The sequence below is a fragment of the Oryctolagus cuniculus genome, chromosome 18, assembly GCF_051225735.1.
Source record: "Oryctolagus cuniculus isolate XC-2025 breed Fujian yellow rabbit chromosome 18, ASM5122573v1, whole genome shotgun sequence".
NCBI classification, from domain to species: Eukaryota; Metazoa; Chordata; class Mammalia; order Lagomorpha; family Leporidae; genus Oryctolagus; species Oryctolagus cuniculus.
Window position 1 is genome coordinate 28,274,082 of NC_142884.1, and position 19,638 is coordinate 28,293,719.

The 19,638-nt window shown below is 56.7% G+C and overlaps 1 protein-coding gene across 2 annotated transcripts in view; it reads left to right on the plus strand.

The window, feature by feature from the left end:
- The first annotated feature begins 2,751 nt into the window (after nt 1-2,751).
- The window catches only part of TSHZ3 (teashirt zinc finger homeobox 3), a 74,507-nt gene continuing 57,620 nt past the window's right edge, over nt 2,752-19,638 (plus strand). For both annotated transcript variants that reach the window (XM_070063709.2, XM_070063710.2), the window contains exons 1-2: nt 2,752-3,155; nt 3,980-4,672. In XM_070063709.2, coding sequence (XP_069919810.1) covers nt 4,633-4,672 — 40 coding nt within the window. In that variant the 5' untranslated portion in view covers nt 2,752-3,155; nt 3,980-4,632. The remainder of the gene's footprint in view (nt 3,156-3,979; nt 4,673-19,638) is intronic.

The following is a 19,638-nucleotide window of genomic DNA, read 5'->3' on the forward strand; positions in this document are numbered from 1 at the left end:
GCAGCTGCAAGAATGCCTTCTTTCCCCCAGTCTTTTCCCTCGGTGGTCTTCTTCAGCCCCGAAGGCTGTCACCCAGTGCCCTCAACTGCCACCTTGAGCACAACCTTGGCTGCCTCCCGGTGGTGGCCCTGGTTCCTTTCCTGGCATGGACTTGAGGATCCCAGGAGAGGTGTGTGGGCAAAGGACTTGCCCTCTACTGTACACCTGTTAGGAGCAATGCCTTTTGTTTCTTTATTTAATGAACTGGTCTAGGCAGGACTTAGGCTAGCCATAGTCATGACCACTCCCGGGCTCAAGCAGCCCCCTGGGAGGCCTTAGGGAGGGAGCCCCAGGTTCATTGGCACTGGAGAGCTGGAGTAGGGTTTCCCACCGCTGTCAAGGAGCTGCCTTTGTGGACACTTCTGAGTAGGGCTTAGCGTCCTGCGGCTGCTGGGCTTTGCCATGCAATCTGGGGCATCAAATTTATTTTGCTGGCCTATGGGAGTGTTTTGGGCACGTCAGCGTGGCCACTCAGTGGCAGGGCGAGCCACCTGGCTACGAAGTGAGGGGGTAGTTCCCCTGCAGGTTTTGCTCTGGGAAGTCCCTACGCCCAGTTTTCCTCCTGTTTGGACGGTTGTATTATTATTATTATTATTATTCCCGGAAACGGAGCACCTCCCGGCGGTTGGCTCATCTCCCCAGCCTAAGGCGCTTACTTTTCCGCGTAACTCATGCGGCTGAGGCGCACCAGGTGCTGGCGCAGGGACCCAAGCCCGCAGTTGCTTCTCAAAGAGAGATGCAACTCCTTGAAGAGGGGTTGAAAAGATTTCCACGCGGTATATCTTCTACAGAATTCCGGCTCCTCCGCCGGGCGCGGGGTTCTTCCGCTCTCCAGCCTAGCGCGAAAGCCCGGGGCCGCGGCGGCGCTGCGCGGAGCCCCGCGCCCGGGGTCCCTTCCCGCCGCCCGCGCCGTGGCCTGGGCCTCCTGGGGAAAGGAACCGACCCCGGCGCTCGCTCGCCCGCGGCCGCTCTCCTCTTCCCGTCTAACTAGCGAATCGCGGGGCGCGCAGCCGCGCGGGCTTCCGACCCGCTCGCGTGGCCGCTTCCCCAGGGCCGGACTCCGCAGCCGCGCGGGGAAGAAATACGTGCCGGCAGAATACAGCCAGGTAAAATGCCAGGGACATCAGGCGTCCGAGGAGTCCATCTCCGGACTCCCTTTCCCCAAAGTTTTTAGGGGTGGTGAACAAGAAAGACCCCTTTGGCCTGGCCAGACTGGGCAGAAGCTTTGCGGGAAGGAACCCGCAACCATGGCGAGGTCAGCATCTTGGAGAAGCGGGCCGGGCTCTGCGCAAAGCACGGACTTCTCCTGCCTTATCCCCCTAACGAGTGAGTGGCAGCCCAACTGCCGCCCGGACGCCACTGCTCCCGCAATCGCACCCTTAGTTCTCACAGGGTCCTTGTTTCCGCCCCCCTCCCAGGCTCCTCTCTGGCAGGCCTGGAGCACAGCAGCCAGGCGGCGGCCGGCAAAGTTTCAGGGTGCGGGCCCCTGGCCAACACGGGCGGCGACCTCGGCGCCCCAGCCCTGGCCCAGGTGCAATGCGCGGCAGCCCCAGCCTTCAGGGAGCTCCCGCGTCTATGCAGTACTCGGTGCCCATTTGGGAAGCCTCCCTCCATTCGCTGCTAACCACACCCAGCCCTTATGGAGAGGGCAGAGGACACCTGGCGAAATAGGAGAGGGCTGGATGCGCACCGCCAACCACTCACGTTGTGCCGGCCCGGACACGGGGAGGAGGGGGGAGGCGCGTGCGGCTGAAACAACACCGGGGAGACCAGAGACCCCGGCCGTGCCGCGCCGGGCAGGAACCCCGCCGGCGTGTCCCAGCGGGGCAGCGCGGGCCGCGGTGTGCACGCCGCATAGCCCGTGTGGTGCGTGACGGGCTGTCGCCGCAATGTGCAGCCCGGTGACACTGATGGATGTGCCAATGGCTGGACGGACAGATGTTGGGGCGGATCGCACCGCGCGCGGCGCCTGGGCGGGGGAGGGCCAAGCAGTCCTAGGGCGGCGGCGGCGGCGGCCAACGCGGAGCCCCAAGCTCAGGCCGCGGCCCGCGGCGGGAGGGGGCGCGGGAGCCGAGGTGGGCCTAGCGGCGAGGGGAAGGGCAGGAGGAGGGGAGCTGGGCCGGAGAGAACTCCCTGGCGTGCAGCGCGGCGCGCACACTACCTCCCGTGCGCCCGGGAGGATGGGCCGGGGCCCGGGGCCGCCGACCCGCGCGGTGCCCACCTCCCGCAGCCGACAGTCGGGCCGCCGCAGCGGCGTCGGCCAACTCACCCGTGTCCTCGCTCGCGGGCAGCGCCTGTCGCCCACGGGGCCGCCTTTCGGGCCGCAGGCGCCCGGCGCGGGGAGCCCCCCGCCCCAGGCCCGGAGCCCCGCAGCACCCCGCCTCCCGGCCCCGCCCGGGGCCCGCAGCCGCCAACTCGGAGCGCTCCCGCGTGCCGGGGCCCGCAGCCACCGCATGGCCGGAGGACAGCGGCGGCGCCTCTGCGTCCCGGGGGCATCGGGGCCGGGCGGTGCGCAGCGGGGAGCTGGGATCTTACCGTCAGAGTAGACCGCGGGCTCCCGGTCTACGAGAGAAGAAAGCATGCGGTGAACTTTTAAACAAACTTGCAGAAACAATCACAGAGAGAAAATAAAAAGGAGACAGGGCAGAGGAAGAGGGGGGAGAGGAACCAAAAAAAAAAAAAAAAAAAAAAAGGAATAGAAAGAAAAAAAAAAGAGGAAGGAAGGAAGGAGGCGGCCACGGCTCGAAGCTCCGGGAGCGCTGGGGCAGCCAGTCCCGGGGCGCGGGGCGCCGGCCCTCGCAGCGGCTGCGGGCCTCAGGGCCCGCGGCAGCTCCGGGGACCCAGCCTGCGCGCCCCGGCGCAGCGCCGCCTCAGGGACCGTGGGCCCCGGAGGCCCCGCCACCGCCGCCCGGCAGCGCCCGGAGCCGGCCCCGCCGCGGCCGCCCCATTCCCGGCCCGAGAGCCGGCCCAGGGAGACGCAATCGAGCCCGCAGCGCATCGATGCGCCGCCGCCCGCGCCGCTCGGGCTCCGGCTCCTGCTCCCCCGCCGCCGCCGCCACCGCCGCCCGGGGGTCGCCCCCTTGAGCCCCGGCCCACCCGCGCCCTCGCCGCCGCCAGTAAGTGCGCCCGCGTCGCTCGGCCGCCACCGGCGCGGCCCCGCCAGCTCCTCCTCCCCCGCGGCCCGCCGGCCGCACCCGCCCGGAGCCTCGGCGACCCCGATCACCCGATCAATAATCAATCCCCCCGCGCGCACTCCCGCCCGCAGGCCAGGCGCGCGGCGGCGTGGCGGGCCCCCCACTCGGGGGCGCCCCGGGGAGGCGAGGCGGGGGATGGGCGCGCGAGTTCGAGTTTCTTCTCCCGCCCCCGTCCCGCCCCGGGATCGGGCTGCGCGGCGGGGCGCCCCGGGGGCGAGGGCGAGGGGCGGGCCGGCGGGGCCGTGACCGTCCCGAAGTCAGCTGAGGAAACTTGGGAGTCGCCCCCTCCCACGCCGGCCCCCCGGGACGCGCCCGGGAAAGTTTGTCCGCCGCCGAAGGGGGGCTTGGGCAAGGGGCGGCGGCGGGTCCCGGGGGAGGAGCCCCGGGAGGCGCGGGGCCTGAGGGCGGCCCGCACGCCTCCTCCCTCGAGGGCCACAGGGCATCCTCCGGGGCCGCGGGACGGCGCGGGCCGAGAGCGGGGCGGCCGGGGGCGGCCCGGGGGTGGGGGGCGAGGCCGGCCGGGGAGGCGGCGGCGCGGGCAAGGGGCCGCGACCGCCCCGGGACGGGCTCGGCGGGGCCGGCGCCTCGCCCCTGCGTGGCTCGCTCCGGGGCTGAGGCGGAGGGGCGGCGCCCCTCTGCCCGGCCTGGGCGGGGGTCCCGGGCGCCGGGGGTTGGGGGGGCCCGGGGCGGGGGCGCGGCGCCCCCGCGGGCGGCCGAGTGACACGATCATCTCCTTTTCCTTTAAGCTTGCCTGTTGCCGACGCCGCCGCTCCAGCCGCGCCGCGGGCAGAAGACTGGACCGCCGAGCCCCGGGCCGCGGTGGTGGCGGCGGCGGCGGCGGCGGCGGCAGCGGCGGCGGCGGCGCGCCCCCCCTCCCGAGGCCGTGACCCCCTGCCCGGGGGCGGGGGGCCGGGGCCGGACCGGCCGGGGCCGCTCCCGCGCTCCTCCTCCCGCCCCTCCGCCCGCCTCCGCCGCGTCTCCCCGCCCCCCAGCCCCGAACCCGGCGCACCTCGTCTGGGGACGGGGCGGGGGGTGGGGGGGCAGGGCCGCCGCGGCTCCCCGCCCCCTCCTCCTCCGGCCTCCGGAGCGATTTGTCAAACTTCCCATTCCGCCGGCAGCGCGGTCCTCCTCCTCCTCCTCCTCCTCCTCCCGCCCCCTCCCCCGCGCTCCTCCCTCGCCCGCCCTCCTTCTTCCCTCCGCACGTTCGGGGAGCGCGGCGGAGCGCGGCGCGGGGGGGACGCGGAGAGCCGGGGCGCAGCAGCAGCCTGCTGGCGGCCGCTCTCCGGGGGGAGCAGCGAGCAGGCCCGCCTCGCCCCCCCCGCGCGGGCCCGCCGCCCCTCCCTCGCGCGCTCAGCCCGGCGGCGGCGGCGGCGGCGGTGGCAGTCGCCGGAGCAGCATCATGCCGAGGAGGAAGCAGCAGGCGCCCCGGCGCGCAGCAGGTACGAGCCGCTTCCCCTTCCTCCCGCTCTCCGCCTCCTCTTCCTCCGCGCGCCCCGGCCGCCAGCCGCGTCTCCCGGGCGGGTGCGGGCGCCCACTAACTCCGGGCGCCCGACTCTCTGGCCGCTCCGCGCCGTGGGTGCGCGCGCCCCCCGGACGCCCCGCCGAGCGCTCTGCCCCGCGTCCCGCTCGCACCCACTTGGGGAAGCGCGCGCGGGCCGGGCCGGGCCGGGCCGGGCCGAGCGGACGGGAGGGGAGCCCCTGGTGTGTGTGTGTCTGTTGCGGGGCGGGGATGGGGTGGGGTGGGATGGGGGCGGGAGGGGTCGCCTGAGTTCCCCGGGACACCGTCAGTGTCCTCCCGCGGCCAGCCGGCGGGGCACTGCCCGGAGTGTGCGGGGCGAGGGAGCCGGACCCTTGGCCGCCTCCCTGCCGCTCTGATCGACCCTGCGTTTGTCGGGCCCACGCCGGGCACGGCGGTGGAGAGCAGAGCGCGCGGGGTCTGGGTATTGTCAGCTGCCTGTCAGGCCGGCGCCCCGCGCGGGCACTCCCTCCGCCGGGCCCCCTCGCTGCGGGCACCGCGGCTCCCACCCGCGTCTCCTCCTGCTACACTTACTTCTGGGACGCGACACTACTTCTCCCCACCCCCCCCCCCCACTTTATTTTATTATTTTATTTTTTGCCAGGAGTGTCAACTCCCGTTAAAAATGGGACGATTTTCTTCTTCTTATCATCGTTATTATTATTCTTTCCTTTTCTGGCAAAGGCATCGCTGAGAACAAAACAGAACCGTCTCTCTCTCACACACACACAACATTATTTTGCAATAATGTCGGTTGGGGCCATGCTGCCTGGAAGAAGGGTTTCTGGCCCGTTGCCACCCTTGATTTGATGACTGATTGATCGCCCGTCATGCTGCTGCCTTTGATCTATTCATTCCCAATAAACATCAATAAATCACTTGCAATAGTGAGGCCGGGCTCCGTGACGTCAGGATGGCCCTGTCAGTGCAACTTGGGGAATTTGGGGCGGATTGCCCGGAGGACCACATATGGACGCGATGGGTTTTGATGGGAGTAGCAAAGGCTCAGATGCTGTCTCCAGGGGAGGCCCGACTGGGTGTTCACTGCTTTTTCTCTTCTCTTCTTCCACTTCTTGGGCTGGAATTGGGGCAGGCAGGGAGAGGGGCCCTTCTGGGAGGAAAGGGCTGAGCCCCCTGGGGCGCTGCGCATGGAGCTAAGGGGTGTTGGAGTAGGTGAAAGTGAAGGTGACTCTGGCCATGCCAGCCCACACTGCCTGGGGGCTGCACTCTGCATACCCAGGGTCACCAGGCAGGGAACCTTAGAGCCTTCTCCTCTCCGAAGTGTACTTGGCTGTGAGTGTCTTCAGAAAATCGCACCAACGAACAGACTTGGTTTGGGGCATATAGTGTAGGTGTTGGCCCCCTGTGCCCGGTGATGCCCGGCTTGAGAAAGTTTGAAAACGCCAGTGGTACCGGTGGGGCGGAGTGTGGCCTCCCAGCTCACCTCCTGGCCCCCCATGCTGCCTGCCCATCCACTGTCTCCTTGAAATTCCAGGCTCAAGCAATGAGCCGATCTGCCCAAAATAAACTCTCAAACTTTGGAGGGATCCTTCACAAAGTTGGGTGGTAGGAATGTCTTGGGCTTCTTCCAGTCTCTGAAATTTTTTCTTTCCTTTTTGGATACACATTTTAAGGTATCTGCGCGCCTCAATCAAGTGAACCATATGTGATTACATCTTTCCATTTGGTTCAGAACTCTCTCTTACAGTTCATCTTTTCTGTTGCACCCTGCCAATCTCAGACTCTTATTTGATAACTTCTAAAAATATTAGAGAAGGAGAAAATGCACTGTTGGTTTTCTTGCGTTTTCTTTTTTTTTTTTTTAATAGCAACCTGTTCGCTAACCTTTTTTTGCACCTTTAAAAAAAAAAAGCCAGCCAGGAAATCTCAGGTCAGTTAAGAAAAAAATTCATTATATAAAAACTTGACTGCACGACTAATAAGAGATGGGAGAATGGTTTTGCTCTATCAGAATGACCCGTCAAAACGACTTTGTTTCATATTTGATTTAATTGTCTGCCTCCTGACAGGCACATTCATCAATAGCTTAATGGTCAATCAGAAGTTGGCAGCGTGAGTGCTTTTCTGTTCTTTCCCATACCCTGGTTTTGGATTTACTTTATCAGAATGCTTCTGCCCTAATGGACGTGTGCAGGAGGGGGTGGAGAATGACTGAAGGGCTACTGATTGAAGAAGCGTGGAGAGAAACAACAACAAAACAACAACAACAACAACAACCAAACATCACATGTAGGCTGGAGTGCTGTGTGCACAGGCCAGTACGTGGGCTCTGTGAGTTTTGTGTTTGTTTGCTTGCTTGTTTGGATGGACAGGAAACTTCCCATTTTCTCTCCCCACCCATCTTATTTTATTTTATTTTTTTGGGTTCTCTCACAGCTGTGCGTTATAAGGTTCCGGCCTGCCTTTGTGGCATACCGGGGAGTGATGACAAACTGATGGCTTTGTACTGATAGAGAGAGAGAGTTGGGGGGGGGGCGGAGATGTCTGCTGATCGGTAACTGGAAATCCAGTCCCCAGCAACCTTGAGAATACTCGGGAATTTTTTTTCCCTCTCCAAACTGAAAGGTCCGCTCAGCCATAAAAAAAGAAAAGTTGTTTTGCCAGCTTCATTAGTGTTCACCTAATTAGCTGTAAACCTGATGGATTCCTGACAGCTTTAATGATTGGAGATGACAAGCTCGACGCAGTGTCATCCAGCAGAATTAGGTTTGCAGCTAGTTTGATGTAATCAAGTTGATATTACACAGTCCTGGCTGCCTTTAGTTGTACATTAACTCAATTTTCTACTGCAGGTGACAAATGGGCTTTGGTACCTGGATAATCATGTCATAGGAATTAGGGCCCTTTTAATGGGCTGGGGTAGAATAGCAGCCACAGCCGGCCGGCCGGGGGCTGGGTCGAGCTGCTCCACGTAGTAGTGCACAGGTGCACACATGGATGCCACACGGAGCCGCTGCCTGCGAGAATCCCTGAAAAGACGAATTTCTGTACTTTGGGGTTTTTCTTTTCCCGATCGAGGTGGCGCATGGCTTGGTGGCTTGTCTCAGAGACAGACAGGTTGGGTCCCTCACCCGCTGAAGGAAAACCTGGGTGGAGGTTTGCCTTCTCGGAGCGTGGAATTGCTAAGGGTCAGGCGCGTGCATGTGTGTGTGTGTGTGTGTGTGTGCGCGCACGCGCGTGTGTGGCTGTGGCTGCCCAGAGGAGCTCAGAGGGCAGGACTAGGGAAAGGCCAGCATCCTTCCGGCAAAATGACCATCACCTCTTGCTTAGAATTGGGCCATCTCCCTTCGTGGTGTTTGTTTCTCAAGCCATGAAAAAAAAAATTTAGAATACTACTCGATAGCAAGTAATGCTTCATCTATGCATAGACTTTTCCCTAAGGAAAATGTGAAATCGTAAAAGGCTAATGCTAAAAAAAAATTCCTCAGTGGACAACAGCTTGCCACTGAGCTCTGGAGTGCGGTTTGTGTGCAAAGGGACTGGCCTTCCGGGGAGCTCTCTAGGAGCCACGTGGTGAGGGCAACCCTGTGGGCATCCTGACTCTTACACAGACAACTAGGACCCCTTAACACTTAGGATTCGCTGGTGCCGCAGAACACTGCGGGGACGCCAGGCCTGGAGCCCCTGGGCCAGCCTGCGAGGAGGCCCACCTGGAGGTGTCCTATGTGCCCTCCGAATCCCAGGCAGCCCAGAGAGAGGCTTTGCCTTCCTTCTGGCAAGCACAGTGCAGCCACAGCCTTGGGGGATCCTGCCGGGCAGGTACTCTCTGCAGCAGGGTGGCAAGGTGACTGCTTTTGGCTGTTCTGTGATTTCTTTTTTTTTTTCCCTCCCCCACTTCCTACGAACTGTGAAGGAGCAGTGCACATTTTTATAAAAGGAAAATCCTGAAGATGAAAGGGAAAAACAAAGGGACGGGAGGCAGGGGCATTCCCACAGACATCCACAGAGGGGAGAGAATCTTCCAGAATCAAGCGGCTGTGCCCCCATTATCTTGACAACTGTCAGTTAGGGCTTCAGTGCTCTCCAGGGCCACACTTGATTGTGAGCGGCTGCTGTTGTCATTTTTGTTCTCGGTTTTGCCTTGAGCGCGCGCCTGGAGAGCAGCGAGGTAGTCAGGATGGGGTGTTGCTTACTCCTGAAATCGCCTCGCAACTCTGATTTCCCCCTCTTTTTGAAAGATGGTTTCACAAAGTGATCAGGAGGAGAGGCAACTGCTCAGGGCCGTGGGAAAGGCCGGGAAGCCCAGGTGGGCTCACAGAGGGAGAACCGCTGCTCCCCCCGCCCCCGACTCCGTGGCTGGGGTTTCTGGAAGGAGAAGTGTCTGCCCCAGGGCCACGTGCCCAGGCTGTTTCCCATGCTTTCCCTTCTCCACGTGTCCGGGTGGAGTCAGGCAAAAGGGGAAGGAGTTGGGAAGTCCCTGGTCCTGGCATGCGCCCGCCATGTTTAACCTAGTAACACCGGCAGCTCCCGGTGACACCGAGTGCACTTGTAAGGTGTGCCTGCCTCTCCCTGCATGAACCATGAAAATGGCTTTGGTCCTGTTGTAAAAAAGAAAAAAAAATGAATTAAAAAAATAATAAAGTAAGGCATGTGTGTTACCCCACTGCGAGTGTCCGGCCCAGTGGAAGGAGCTGTTTAGTAAGGGACGTGGGGCAGAAGCGCACTGTGGGTGGCATCACTTAGCCTCAAACCTCTCAGGTGCTCTGTGTGTGTGTGTGTGTGAGTTATGCTCCAAATTGTGGTTTCTGTGTCTGCCGTTAAAAATGAAAGGTGAATACAATATATTGTATTTGGTAACAATGATATGGACTGATACATCCAGACAGATAATGTGCACTTGTAATTAGACTCAATAGACAGGCAGTCATTTTTAAATTCTTTGACACATGCATAAAATAGTCATATAATAAGATAAGATGACAATTTTATGTTAGGTTGATAAAGTGTCCTGATACATGCATTTAAATGTCTGTAAGCCTTTTTTTTAAAAAAAATCCAGACAGATTAATTCTAGTTTCCAGTATTTGCAGTTAGTCATTAAATTAATTTTTAAAGCCTACCAAACAATGGCTGTGAATGCTTTTTTTTCCAACCCCTGCTTTCTGTTTTATTTTTCTTACCTGAATTCAAGGAATGGAGCCATAGACTTGATAGCTGTTCGTACTGTTTCGACATTTGTAAGAATTTACATTATATGTGGACTTGAAAAATTTAGGCTACTGTGACTAGAATAATACTATGCTTTTTGGAACTAATAATAATAATAATAAAGACAGTAATAGAACATCCTCTGCTTGTGACCATTGCCTGCAGAACTGTCATACTCCAGGCGTAGGAATCTTTCTAATAAAGATTACATAGTGTCCTTGACCAAATATTGAATATTTTATAAGCCCCGTTTAAAAAAGAAGACATTTCTAGCACATACGCTTGGTTTGATCAGCATTTAGATTCTTGGGTTTAATTACTTTCAATTCTATAAATTGTTCTACTATTTCAGCAGGAGTAGCCCAGGAGATGGACGGAGGAGGGAGAAAGCGTCTCAGTCAAGGTCGTGTTTACCTGCACTTTCTGGCCATCCGCTCACCTTCCTTTCCCAGCCACGCCAAGGTGTGGCTCTTGAAGGAGAATTTAGATTTGTTTGGACTTAATGATAAATTATTAATTCATACTGTCAGGACACATGTTATTAATTAGGACTGTGTTTTCTTCATCCAAAACAGCTGTTGGGGAAACAGGGCAAGTTCAGATGATCTTCGGGAGGGCGGGCACCTGGGCAAGGAACTTCCCAGCTCCTCCTGGTCATATTCCTGGTATTCCTGGCTGCCTGGCTTTGGGGATAAAGGATTGCAGGGGGCGGAGCATAGGAGAGAGAGAAATGTCCATTCTGGACCCTCCTGGGCACTAGGGATGCTCATGTTTGCAGATTGAAAACGGAAGGACGTCAGGAGTACAGGTGGGGTCCCGAGGTGGCACCACTGAACCTCCTGTCCACTCTGCCCCCGAGCTCCCTCTGCACCCCACCCATTTCTCTTGCCTTTTTTTTTTCTTCCCCCTCCTTTCTTCTTCTTCCCCTGGGGTAGGCCAGAAGGTCGTGTTCACAAGTTTACAGCAGCAGAAAACAAAATGCTCTGATGTCTGTTTGTTTCCCAAACTGGAACCCATCCTTCGTGGTGAGCCAAGGGCTGTGTGATAACATACGTGCAGGGACTCCAGCTCAGTTACTGTGGATTTTCCATCCCCATCATTAAATCTCGTCCTATGTATTCAGTTTCCTCGGAGTTCTTTGAGAAATGCATGTTGCATAAAATAGGCAATTTTTAATGAACAATTTAATGTAAATGGGTTTTGAATTTAAATTAATATTAATGAAGCCTTGAGTGAATTTATTTTGCATACGTAAAGACTTGTAAGTCTTTCACCCATGCGCTTTCTCCTTTATGTAGTAACATTGGTTGGCTGGATTAACCAGCACCTTTTAAAGATTTGCACTTTAAAAATGAATTCGATTTTATATTGTCCACTGGAGCCAGCACATTGTTAAGTGAAAGCGTTACTTCTTTTTAAGAAAACACTGCTTCCTGTCCTGTGAAACCCCTGGGTTCCCCAGGCTTGGGGCTGCCGGTGGTCTAGCCCTGCCACTGGAGAAGGCACAGCCCAACAATAGTTAGTACAATCAAGGTGTTTTCTTTCTTCTGCTTCCCTCTAATGCATATGTATCCTCCGAAGATGGGAAGTTCTGTAATTAATTCTGTTAGGTGTAATTGCGATAATCACTTTGATGTTACACATAATAAAGGTAATATGGTAAGCACATAAAAAAATATAAACACCTTATTGTAACACCACTGCAAAAATGCCTTCCCAACAGGTCTGGTTGACAGACAGCTGCTCCTGACTGCGTGTGGTCATAGGTGATAGGTGACAATTGACCCGAGCTCTGTTCATTGATATTCCAAAGGGGAGGCGTTTATTGGAAAGGAGGGCTCTCCAAGCTGGTTGCCTAGGAATTTTAATGCCCATTTCCTTAAAGATGTGGCTCCTGACTGGGAAGGTTTTATCCTCTGTAGGCGATGGGGTGAACACTCCAGAAGGGGTCCTGGGGCAGGGAGAGCATGGCATGGGAGAGAGTAAGGGGATCAGGAGCGTGGTCGCAAGGGGTTCAGAGCAGAGCCAATGCTGTGGTGCTGGTGTTCTCGGGCTGATGGGAAGTGTCGTGCGCGTGTGTGTGTGTGCGTGTGTGTGTGTGTGTGTGTGTGTGAGAGAGAGAGACAGAGAGCGCGCGAGCGTGTGAGTGTGTGAACATGTGCGTTTGGGCACCTTTCTGTAAAAGTGCAATAGTGAAAATGAGACGAGAGTATTTACTCTATCGTTACTATTACTCCCATCCCACACCTTGCCGGGGGGAACCTGGGGGTGGTGCCTAACTGTTGCACAGTGTGCCAGGGAGCTGGCTCATGCCGCTTGCTGGACTGAAGCCAGGACCCTCCTCAAGGCCCCGTCCTTGGGGCCTCGGCACCTCCATCCTGGATCCAGGCTACGGGGCATCAGGGGAGTGTGCGGCTTGCGGGGAAGTGGAGATGCTGGAGTTTCGTCTGCTTGGTGGCCCTGGTGTCAGACTCCCAGGCAGAGCTCTGGGACGCCTGTCCACAGCTGTTCCCTGGCCTGGAGGCCTAAGGGCCCCATGCCCCTCTCTCGGCTTCACGGTTTCCACGTACGTTCCCAGCATTTATGTTGCATCGTCCCCTGTGTTTGAACTAATCGTGCTCAGAAACACAACAGAGGAGACTGAGGGCCCGAGAGGGGCGTGCTGCGGTGCGGTGTGTCTGATGCAAGAGAAAGGTGCAGGCGCTAAGGTGGAGGCGAGGTGGAGGTGGGTGCCGCGACAATGCCCTGGGCAGCCCGGCCCGGCCGCTGGTTTGAGCCCACTGGGGTTCAGCCCCGGCCAGGAGAGAAAGCAGGATCTGCCCCGTGGGGCCTTGGGCAGGCAGTCTCCTGCCTGCCAGGTGAGCAGGCTGCCAGAAGGAGGGTGCCGGGGTCCGGGCCCCCCTGGCCTGGGCTGCAGGCCTGGCAGTGGCTCCCAGGCTGGTTTTGATGGCGAGGATGATAAAAGGTCTGAGAACTGCATGGGCCCCTGTAATCAGGGCCAGCGCTGACATCCTTCTCAAGTTTGACAGCCTCTTCCTTTCCTCTGCTCACCGCCAAGCCCTTCCTCAACCCAGTCTCCCTCCCTCCCTGCTTGCCTGCCGCCCACCCCTTCCCTCCCTCTCCTCCTCTCCTCTCTCTCTCTCTCTCTCTCTCTCTCTCTCTCTCTCGTTTCATGTTCTTGATCAGTCTCAGATGCCAGGAATTATTTTTTTGCGGGCGGGAGGGGGAGTGTTGCTTTAGGTTTGTGGGTTGGGCAGGTGTAAGAGGAAGTCTGTGTTTTTTTTTTTTTTTTTGTACTGTAGGCCTGTTGCTAATTAATGTTCCTCCATAAGATTCTGTCGGAGTTGAGTAATGTTTTTGATCTTTATGCCTGATAACTGCATACTTAATGAGATTTCAAAGCTGTGAGTGCAGCTCCCTACAATTATTGACAGATGCCTTTTCTTTGCCATTGGGTTCAGCTTCATAAATCCTCTCGCCGTAATGAGGTTCAGCAGTGCCACCCTGGCAGTGAGCTAATGAAAGGGGGGAGGGCGAGGCGGCTCACGGCTGTCTGACACATTTTTTTCCTTTAAAATTTACTATGCAGATGTCAAGCTGTAGGACGATTACTTCAAACATGCTAATTTTTATCTTGCTTTTGTGTCAGCCCTTTGCCATTAAAAAATAAATAAATAAAAGGACTAACCTTACTCCACTTCATTTCTCTCTCGCGCTCTCTCTCTCTTTTTTTTAAGTCACATTTTTAATAACCCCTGGTGTGTGACTGCCGGGGACGTTGACACACGCGTGGCCTTTTGCAGGTATCCAGTGGCAGAGCTGTTTTTTGGTGTGCCTTTTTTTTTTTTTTTTTTTTTTTTTTTGCCATCGGAAGGGCAGGGCGAGGATGGAGTGTGATCTCCCCAGGCCTCCCATCAGCCTGCCCTAAGTATGCACTTGAAACGTCGGAGAATTCATTTCAGAGTTCTGAAACTAAATCCTGGAGGAGAAGAGCTACACCATGCCAAACAGTCGATTTCCTTTTCAGCAGAGTCATACATCACTGACCCACCCTTCCCTCCTGACAGAATGACATATGTCATTTATCATATGGGCCCCAGCCAGACAACAGGGCGGGGAGGGGAGCCCGGTCCATGTGATGCTGTCTCCTCCTCCTCCTCCTCCTCCTCCTTGTACAGTACCGAGCTGCTTGCAGAGAGCACTGCTGATTTGGCGAGAGGCAGAGGGAGGGGAGAGAGGAGGCAGGGGAGAGAGGCTGGCTGGGTGTGCAGCGTGGCGGCCGTGAGATTGGCAGAGGCTGGGCAGAGGTTCTGTGCCTTGGTATTATCTGCTAAGCCGCCCTTCCGACTCCACCCCCTTCCCCCCCTTCCCAGTTCCTCTTCTCTTTTTCCTTCTTTTTTCCCCCCCTCTCTGGTCCTGGCTGGGGAGGAAGGCAGGCTGACAGGTATCATTCAAGGCAGGCCGGCTTTGCGAGGGGTGGTCTAAATGAATCTCAGGGCTCCAGGCTTCACATGATTCAAACGTGCGTTATTGAAGATGGATGTTCCTTAAAAAAAGATTGATGGTGGATGCCGGGCCCGGGGTGCCATTTATCATTTTGAATATTATTTAGACTTGCCGTGTAAACCTGTAACTTGAGAGCAGGACAGGCTGGGGCAGGGTAGGGGCCTGTGTGTGTGTGTTTCCATCGATCGGCCTTGAGTCCTGACCAGACACAGCCCTCCCAATTACAATAAAGAAGAACACCCCCCCCCCCCAAAAAAAAAAGAAGGTGACGGGGAAGGGGGATGGGTGGACGGGAAGGTTCTAATTTTGAATAATTTCCAAGGACACCGAGGGAAAAAAAATGAGGTGGGTGTGATTTACACTGAAGCTAGCAGGCAACTTTCTCTCTCTCTCTCTCCAACCCGCCCCCCCCCCCCCATAGAGGCAGTCACGTACGAAACATTAAAATATAAACAGAGCTGCAGTGGCTGAAGCCAGAACCCTTGTCTGATGTTTTAAACTGTGTGTCATGCCTTTCTTTTTTTTCTTTTCCTTTTTTCAAATCTGTATCTGAACAGCTTAGCACAATATAACTGTTAAAAAACCGCCGGTCGGCTCGGGTCGTGGTGTGGGAACGAAGCAGCAGAGACTACCACGTCTCAGGCGTACTGCAGATACAACACGGTCCTCTGCGGCTCCCCACTCCTGCGCCCAGCAGCCTGCTCGCCTCCCCTGGGTGTCTGCCTTCGCCCCCCCTCCCCACCGCCAGCCGCACCGGGACTGATGTGGACAGCTGTTCGCAGGCCCCGCCGGTCCATCACCCCGGGGCTCTGTGCACCAGCACACCCCCACCTACTGGAAGCACTTAGGGACGCAGGCTGCCTCGCCAGGAGCCCCTGGCTGCTGGCGGCCGTGCCGCCGAGGCCCTGGCCTGGCCGCCTCCTCCGAGGCCTGGCCGCCGGGCTCCCCCATGGAGGAAGCACACTGAGTCTCTGCTGGCCTCTTTGCTCCAGCTCCTCCACCATGAGAGCCCCGGTGGTGCAGATTTAATTGCCGGGGATTCTATTAAGTGTGTGACTGTATTTGGGTTTGCTAATTAAATTCCAGGCTTTCTGTACGGCTGATAACATAGGCATTCTTTTTTTTTCCTTTCTTTTCCTTCTTCTTCTTCTTCTTTTTTTTTTCCTAAATGATGGGACAGAAAGTTAGGCCGGGGTGGCTTTTTAATCTGAAGCAAATAGCATCTAGAATGTGTGGAAGGGCTGACTGTCCCTCTCCTCCGGCTGCGGGGACAAACTTTTCCCTGCCACGGAAAACGCCCGCGTCCGCCGGAAGCAGCAAAGCAGTGGAGAGGCCGCTTGCTCACTCGCCGACTCCAGGCAACTTGGTGTGTGTGTCTGTGTTTATTTTGAAAGAACTTTATTAACAGCCTGCGCAGGAGCATGGCTTAGAATTCAGTTTTGGGCTGGCCCAGCTGCTGTCACCTATCCGGGCATTTGTAGGGGGTGGGGGGCGGGGGGAGATCAGATGCTGCTGCCTGGACTGGCCTGCAGCCATCCAGAGGTGAGACTGCTCCTTGCTGAGACGTGACAGGAGAAGGCGAAACTTTGAGCCCCTGCCCTTGCACTTGGGCAGTGTTGGCGGTAATGGGAGTACAAGTGCCAATTTGCAGGAACCGTGCTAAACACCTTTGATACAAATGGCATCATCCCCTTTTTACTGATTAGGGAAACTTTGCTATTGCTAGGTGCAAAGTCCATTTCAGGTATAATTGGTGAGGAACTGAGTGCACTCATGGGGAGAAACCTTGTTTTGGTTTTTGTTCGCTTCTCCTCTTATCCCCTCTTCTCAGTTTTATGGCTGGAGACATGATTTATTGCAGCCATCCATCTTGGGGGCTCATCCATCACACCCGGGTTGCTAGGAGATGGTGGCAGCAGCTGTTTGCTCTGAATCAGACAGAAAAGTTGTCAATCATCAAAGGCAGGTGAATAGCATTAGAAACACGCTATTGTCAGACGGAATAATTAATCAAAGAGAGAAAAGATAATTAAAAAGATATGACCCTTGCAAGTACTTGCTCTGGGTTGCCTGGAAAAAAAAAAGAAAAAAGAAAGAAAGAAAGAAAAACTGCCTGTTCTTTTCTAGACACTTAAGCAGCTGAGGGCTGATAAAATATGCACTCTGCAGTGCATAGTTTTTAATTAATTGAAAAAGGTTCAACATTCAAAGACGATGCCGGAGAAAAGTCCGATTATGAGCAGAAGTAATATTTATTGTTTGCTTGAAGGGCTCGGCACAGAGTTCTAACTTTCAGTTACACATCTCTGGCTTCCCTGGCCGTGGGGGGGGGGGGGGCACGAGCTGGGGTCTTCAGGTGGCCTCTTGAGACTCCCATCCATCCCCTGCACTCCCCCGCCTGTCCTGCTTGGCCACACCAGCGGCACGGAGCAGGGACTCTGCCCACCAGACTTAATTCCCTGCTGTAGTTCTGCTGGGTCTGAAAGTCTTGGAAAACAAGACTTTTTTTTTCTTTTTTTTTTTTTTAAATGAAGGTGGGAGGCATGAAAGACACGCCGTGGTGAACTTCACCCTCAGGGTCCACCACTTCCCCTGACCGACACCTGACCTGGAATGAGCTCTGAGTCCCAAAGGGCCATTTCAGGGGCATCCTGGTGGGTCCTGCCTGCCAGGTGCCTGGGAGGGCAGATAACCTGGCCTCTCAGGGGTGGCCCGCAGTTCCTTTTGGGTGCCCGTTTGAGTCTCAGAAAAATTATTGGTGAGCTGGGAGAGTTCATTCTTGGTTTTCCCGAAGCTAAAATATTCTGGAGGAATTGGAAAATGTATTAAAGACTAGACAGAAAGTGGCATCTCCGGAGTGGCTTTTCAGTTAAATTTGCTGCACACCCTGAAACAGATCTACTCTTTTATTTTTGGATACTATGCTTGATTTTCACACTATTCTCTTCCCAAAGAATAGCGGGGCTTCTAAAATTAGCAGGAGGAGAAAAGGCTTGACTATTAGAACTGGTGAGAAGGAAGAAATCAGTGCTGTTTCCCGCTGGGTCGCTGTGTTCAGGGTGCACCCGATGGGCGTACGGGGCACTCCGTCCTGCGCTCCCTGCACGTGACGTGGGTGGCAGTGCCGGGGAGTCATTGCCAAGAGCCCCAGGGGATCCACCTTGTCCTGTAGTGTGCTTGGAGCCCACTGGGGGTGACACAGCTCTGGCCTGTTGGCCAGAGAGGCTGACCAAGACTGACTCACCTAAGGAAAGGCACCTGCCCGGCCTGCTGGAGCCCTCCAGGGGCCACACCTGAGCAGGGGGCTGGAAGAAGGCTTCCTGGTCCCAGCTGGGCCCCCAGGGGAGCAAAAGCCTGTGGCCTCCAAGTTACTACTCAGGCTCCTTGAGCTGGAATCTCCTGGGGCCTCGGAGCTCTGGAGTCAGAATGGCAGGCATCTGTATGTCTAGAATTTTCTGACAGAGAGGCAGTTGGCTTCGGATTTTCTGGGGGCGACGCTTGCTTTGCCCCATCCTGGGGGCCGTGCCACTGCGAAGCTGGCGATTCCAGGGCCTGGGAGCCTCAGATCTGTGCCCTGGGCAGATGTCTCATGAGAACCGGCTGCTTGGGGCAGGAAGGGGGCTGTGGGTGGGCAAGTCTGTGGCCCCTTCAGATACCTGCTGCGAAGGCACTCACGGTGGCCCAAACAGTTCCACCATGTAGCGGCTCCTTGGAGACAGGAGGAGGAAGAAAGTTCCCTGTGATTCATCGATGGGAGATTTATGGATTCATATATGAAAAAATCAGCCCTTGGTGCTAGCGATACCCCCACTGAAATTCTAATCCCCTTCGAAAAGGAAAACAAAGCCAAGGGCAGGAGTGAAAGCTGTCAGGTTGGGAGGAGGCTCTGTGGTCATTTCATTCTGGGGTGGTGGCTGCCATCCGCTGCTGCTTGTTCGTCCAGGTAACCTTTGGCCGCCGCTGCAGTGACTCACTGAGGAGGTGAGAGGGAGGGAAGGAGGGGCGGCTCACAGCTTCTTGGAAGAAGGTGGGTGCTCTGTGAGCGTGCACTTGGGCCATGAGTCCAGCGTCTGTGTCGCCGGGGGTCTGGTTTCTTTGACAAGGGATGGGGGGATCAAGGCTGCACACCCCGTCCTCTGCCATGTTCCAAGTTCATGGTTTGTGTTTATGACCCGAGACTCCACCAAGCCCCGCGTCCACTGCACTTGACAGCACAGCGTTGTACCTGAGTGATACCCGCTTTGCCCTTGCAGCTCCCTGAGACAGGGTTACCTGGAAGGCATTTTGGATGTTGCTGCCTCAGCTGCCAGAGACCCCCACCCTGTGGGTTCAGCCCCAAGCCTCAGCATGGGAAAGAAGGGGGGCACAGATTCGCCAGCGTGTCTGCCTGCAAGCGAGGATGCTTGGGAGACCCCCGCCTACCCAAGATGCAAAGGGGGCAAGGAGATGGGGCTCCCGGGGGTTTTGTTTTTCGTGTGGCCAAGGACTGGGCTTTCTCCACGTTCCGCCCCAGGCCTTTTTGTCCCTGTGCTGGGCCCGTAGTGAACCGACCATGTTAGGCAGCGAGTAACCTGCCCTCGGTGGCGGTGGCACTGGTGTTGGCCACTGCTGTGTTCCTGTGTGAAATAGGAGGGCAGGACGGACCCCGTGCCACGTGAGCCAGACTCCCACCATGCTGGGGAGGCGAGGGAGTCGCAGAGCAAACACGTAGGCAGATGGGCAGAGGCAAATACATAAAATAACAGCGCGTGCTTGGTTCTCAGGGCCCTGCCATCCGCGCCCGCTCACACTGGGCCCCGGCGTTGCTGAAGTGTGCGTGGGGAGGAAGGAAGGCATTATTTTGGAAACACGTGTCCCGGCTCCTTGTGAAAGAAGTGAAGTATTTAACATTTCTCCAAGGAAGACATCTTTCATTACTTGACGTGTTCTGTGGTAATGATTTTTTAGTTCAACAAACAAGCACTTATTAGCGTGCGTGCAGGAACCCAGCTGAGGTGGATGGCAGGGCTGTTTTTAATGGGAACTCACCGGCCAAGGTGAAGGTTGGCCTGGCTGGTCCAGGGAGTCCCCAGGTGACGGTTCCCTTGGCGTGGTTGGGCAGCTGTGCCCAGCGCATGCATTCCACCGCTGGGGCCTGCTGGAGCCCGGAGAGAGAAACCGGCATCCTTATTCTCTCTTTGCTGTTGGTCACAAGCACAAAGGGTACTGACACGC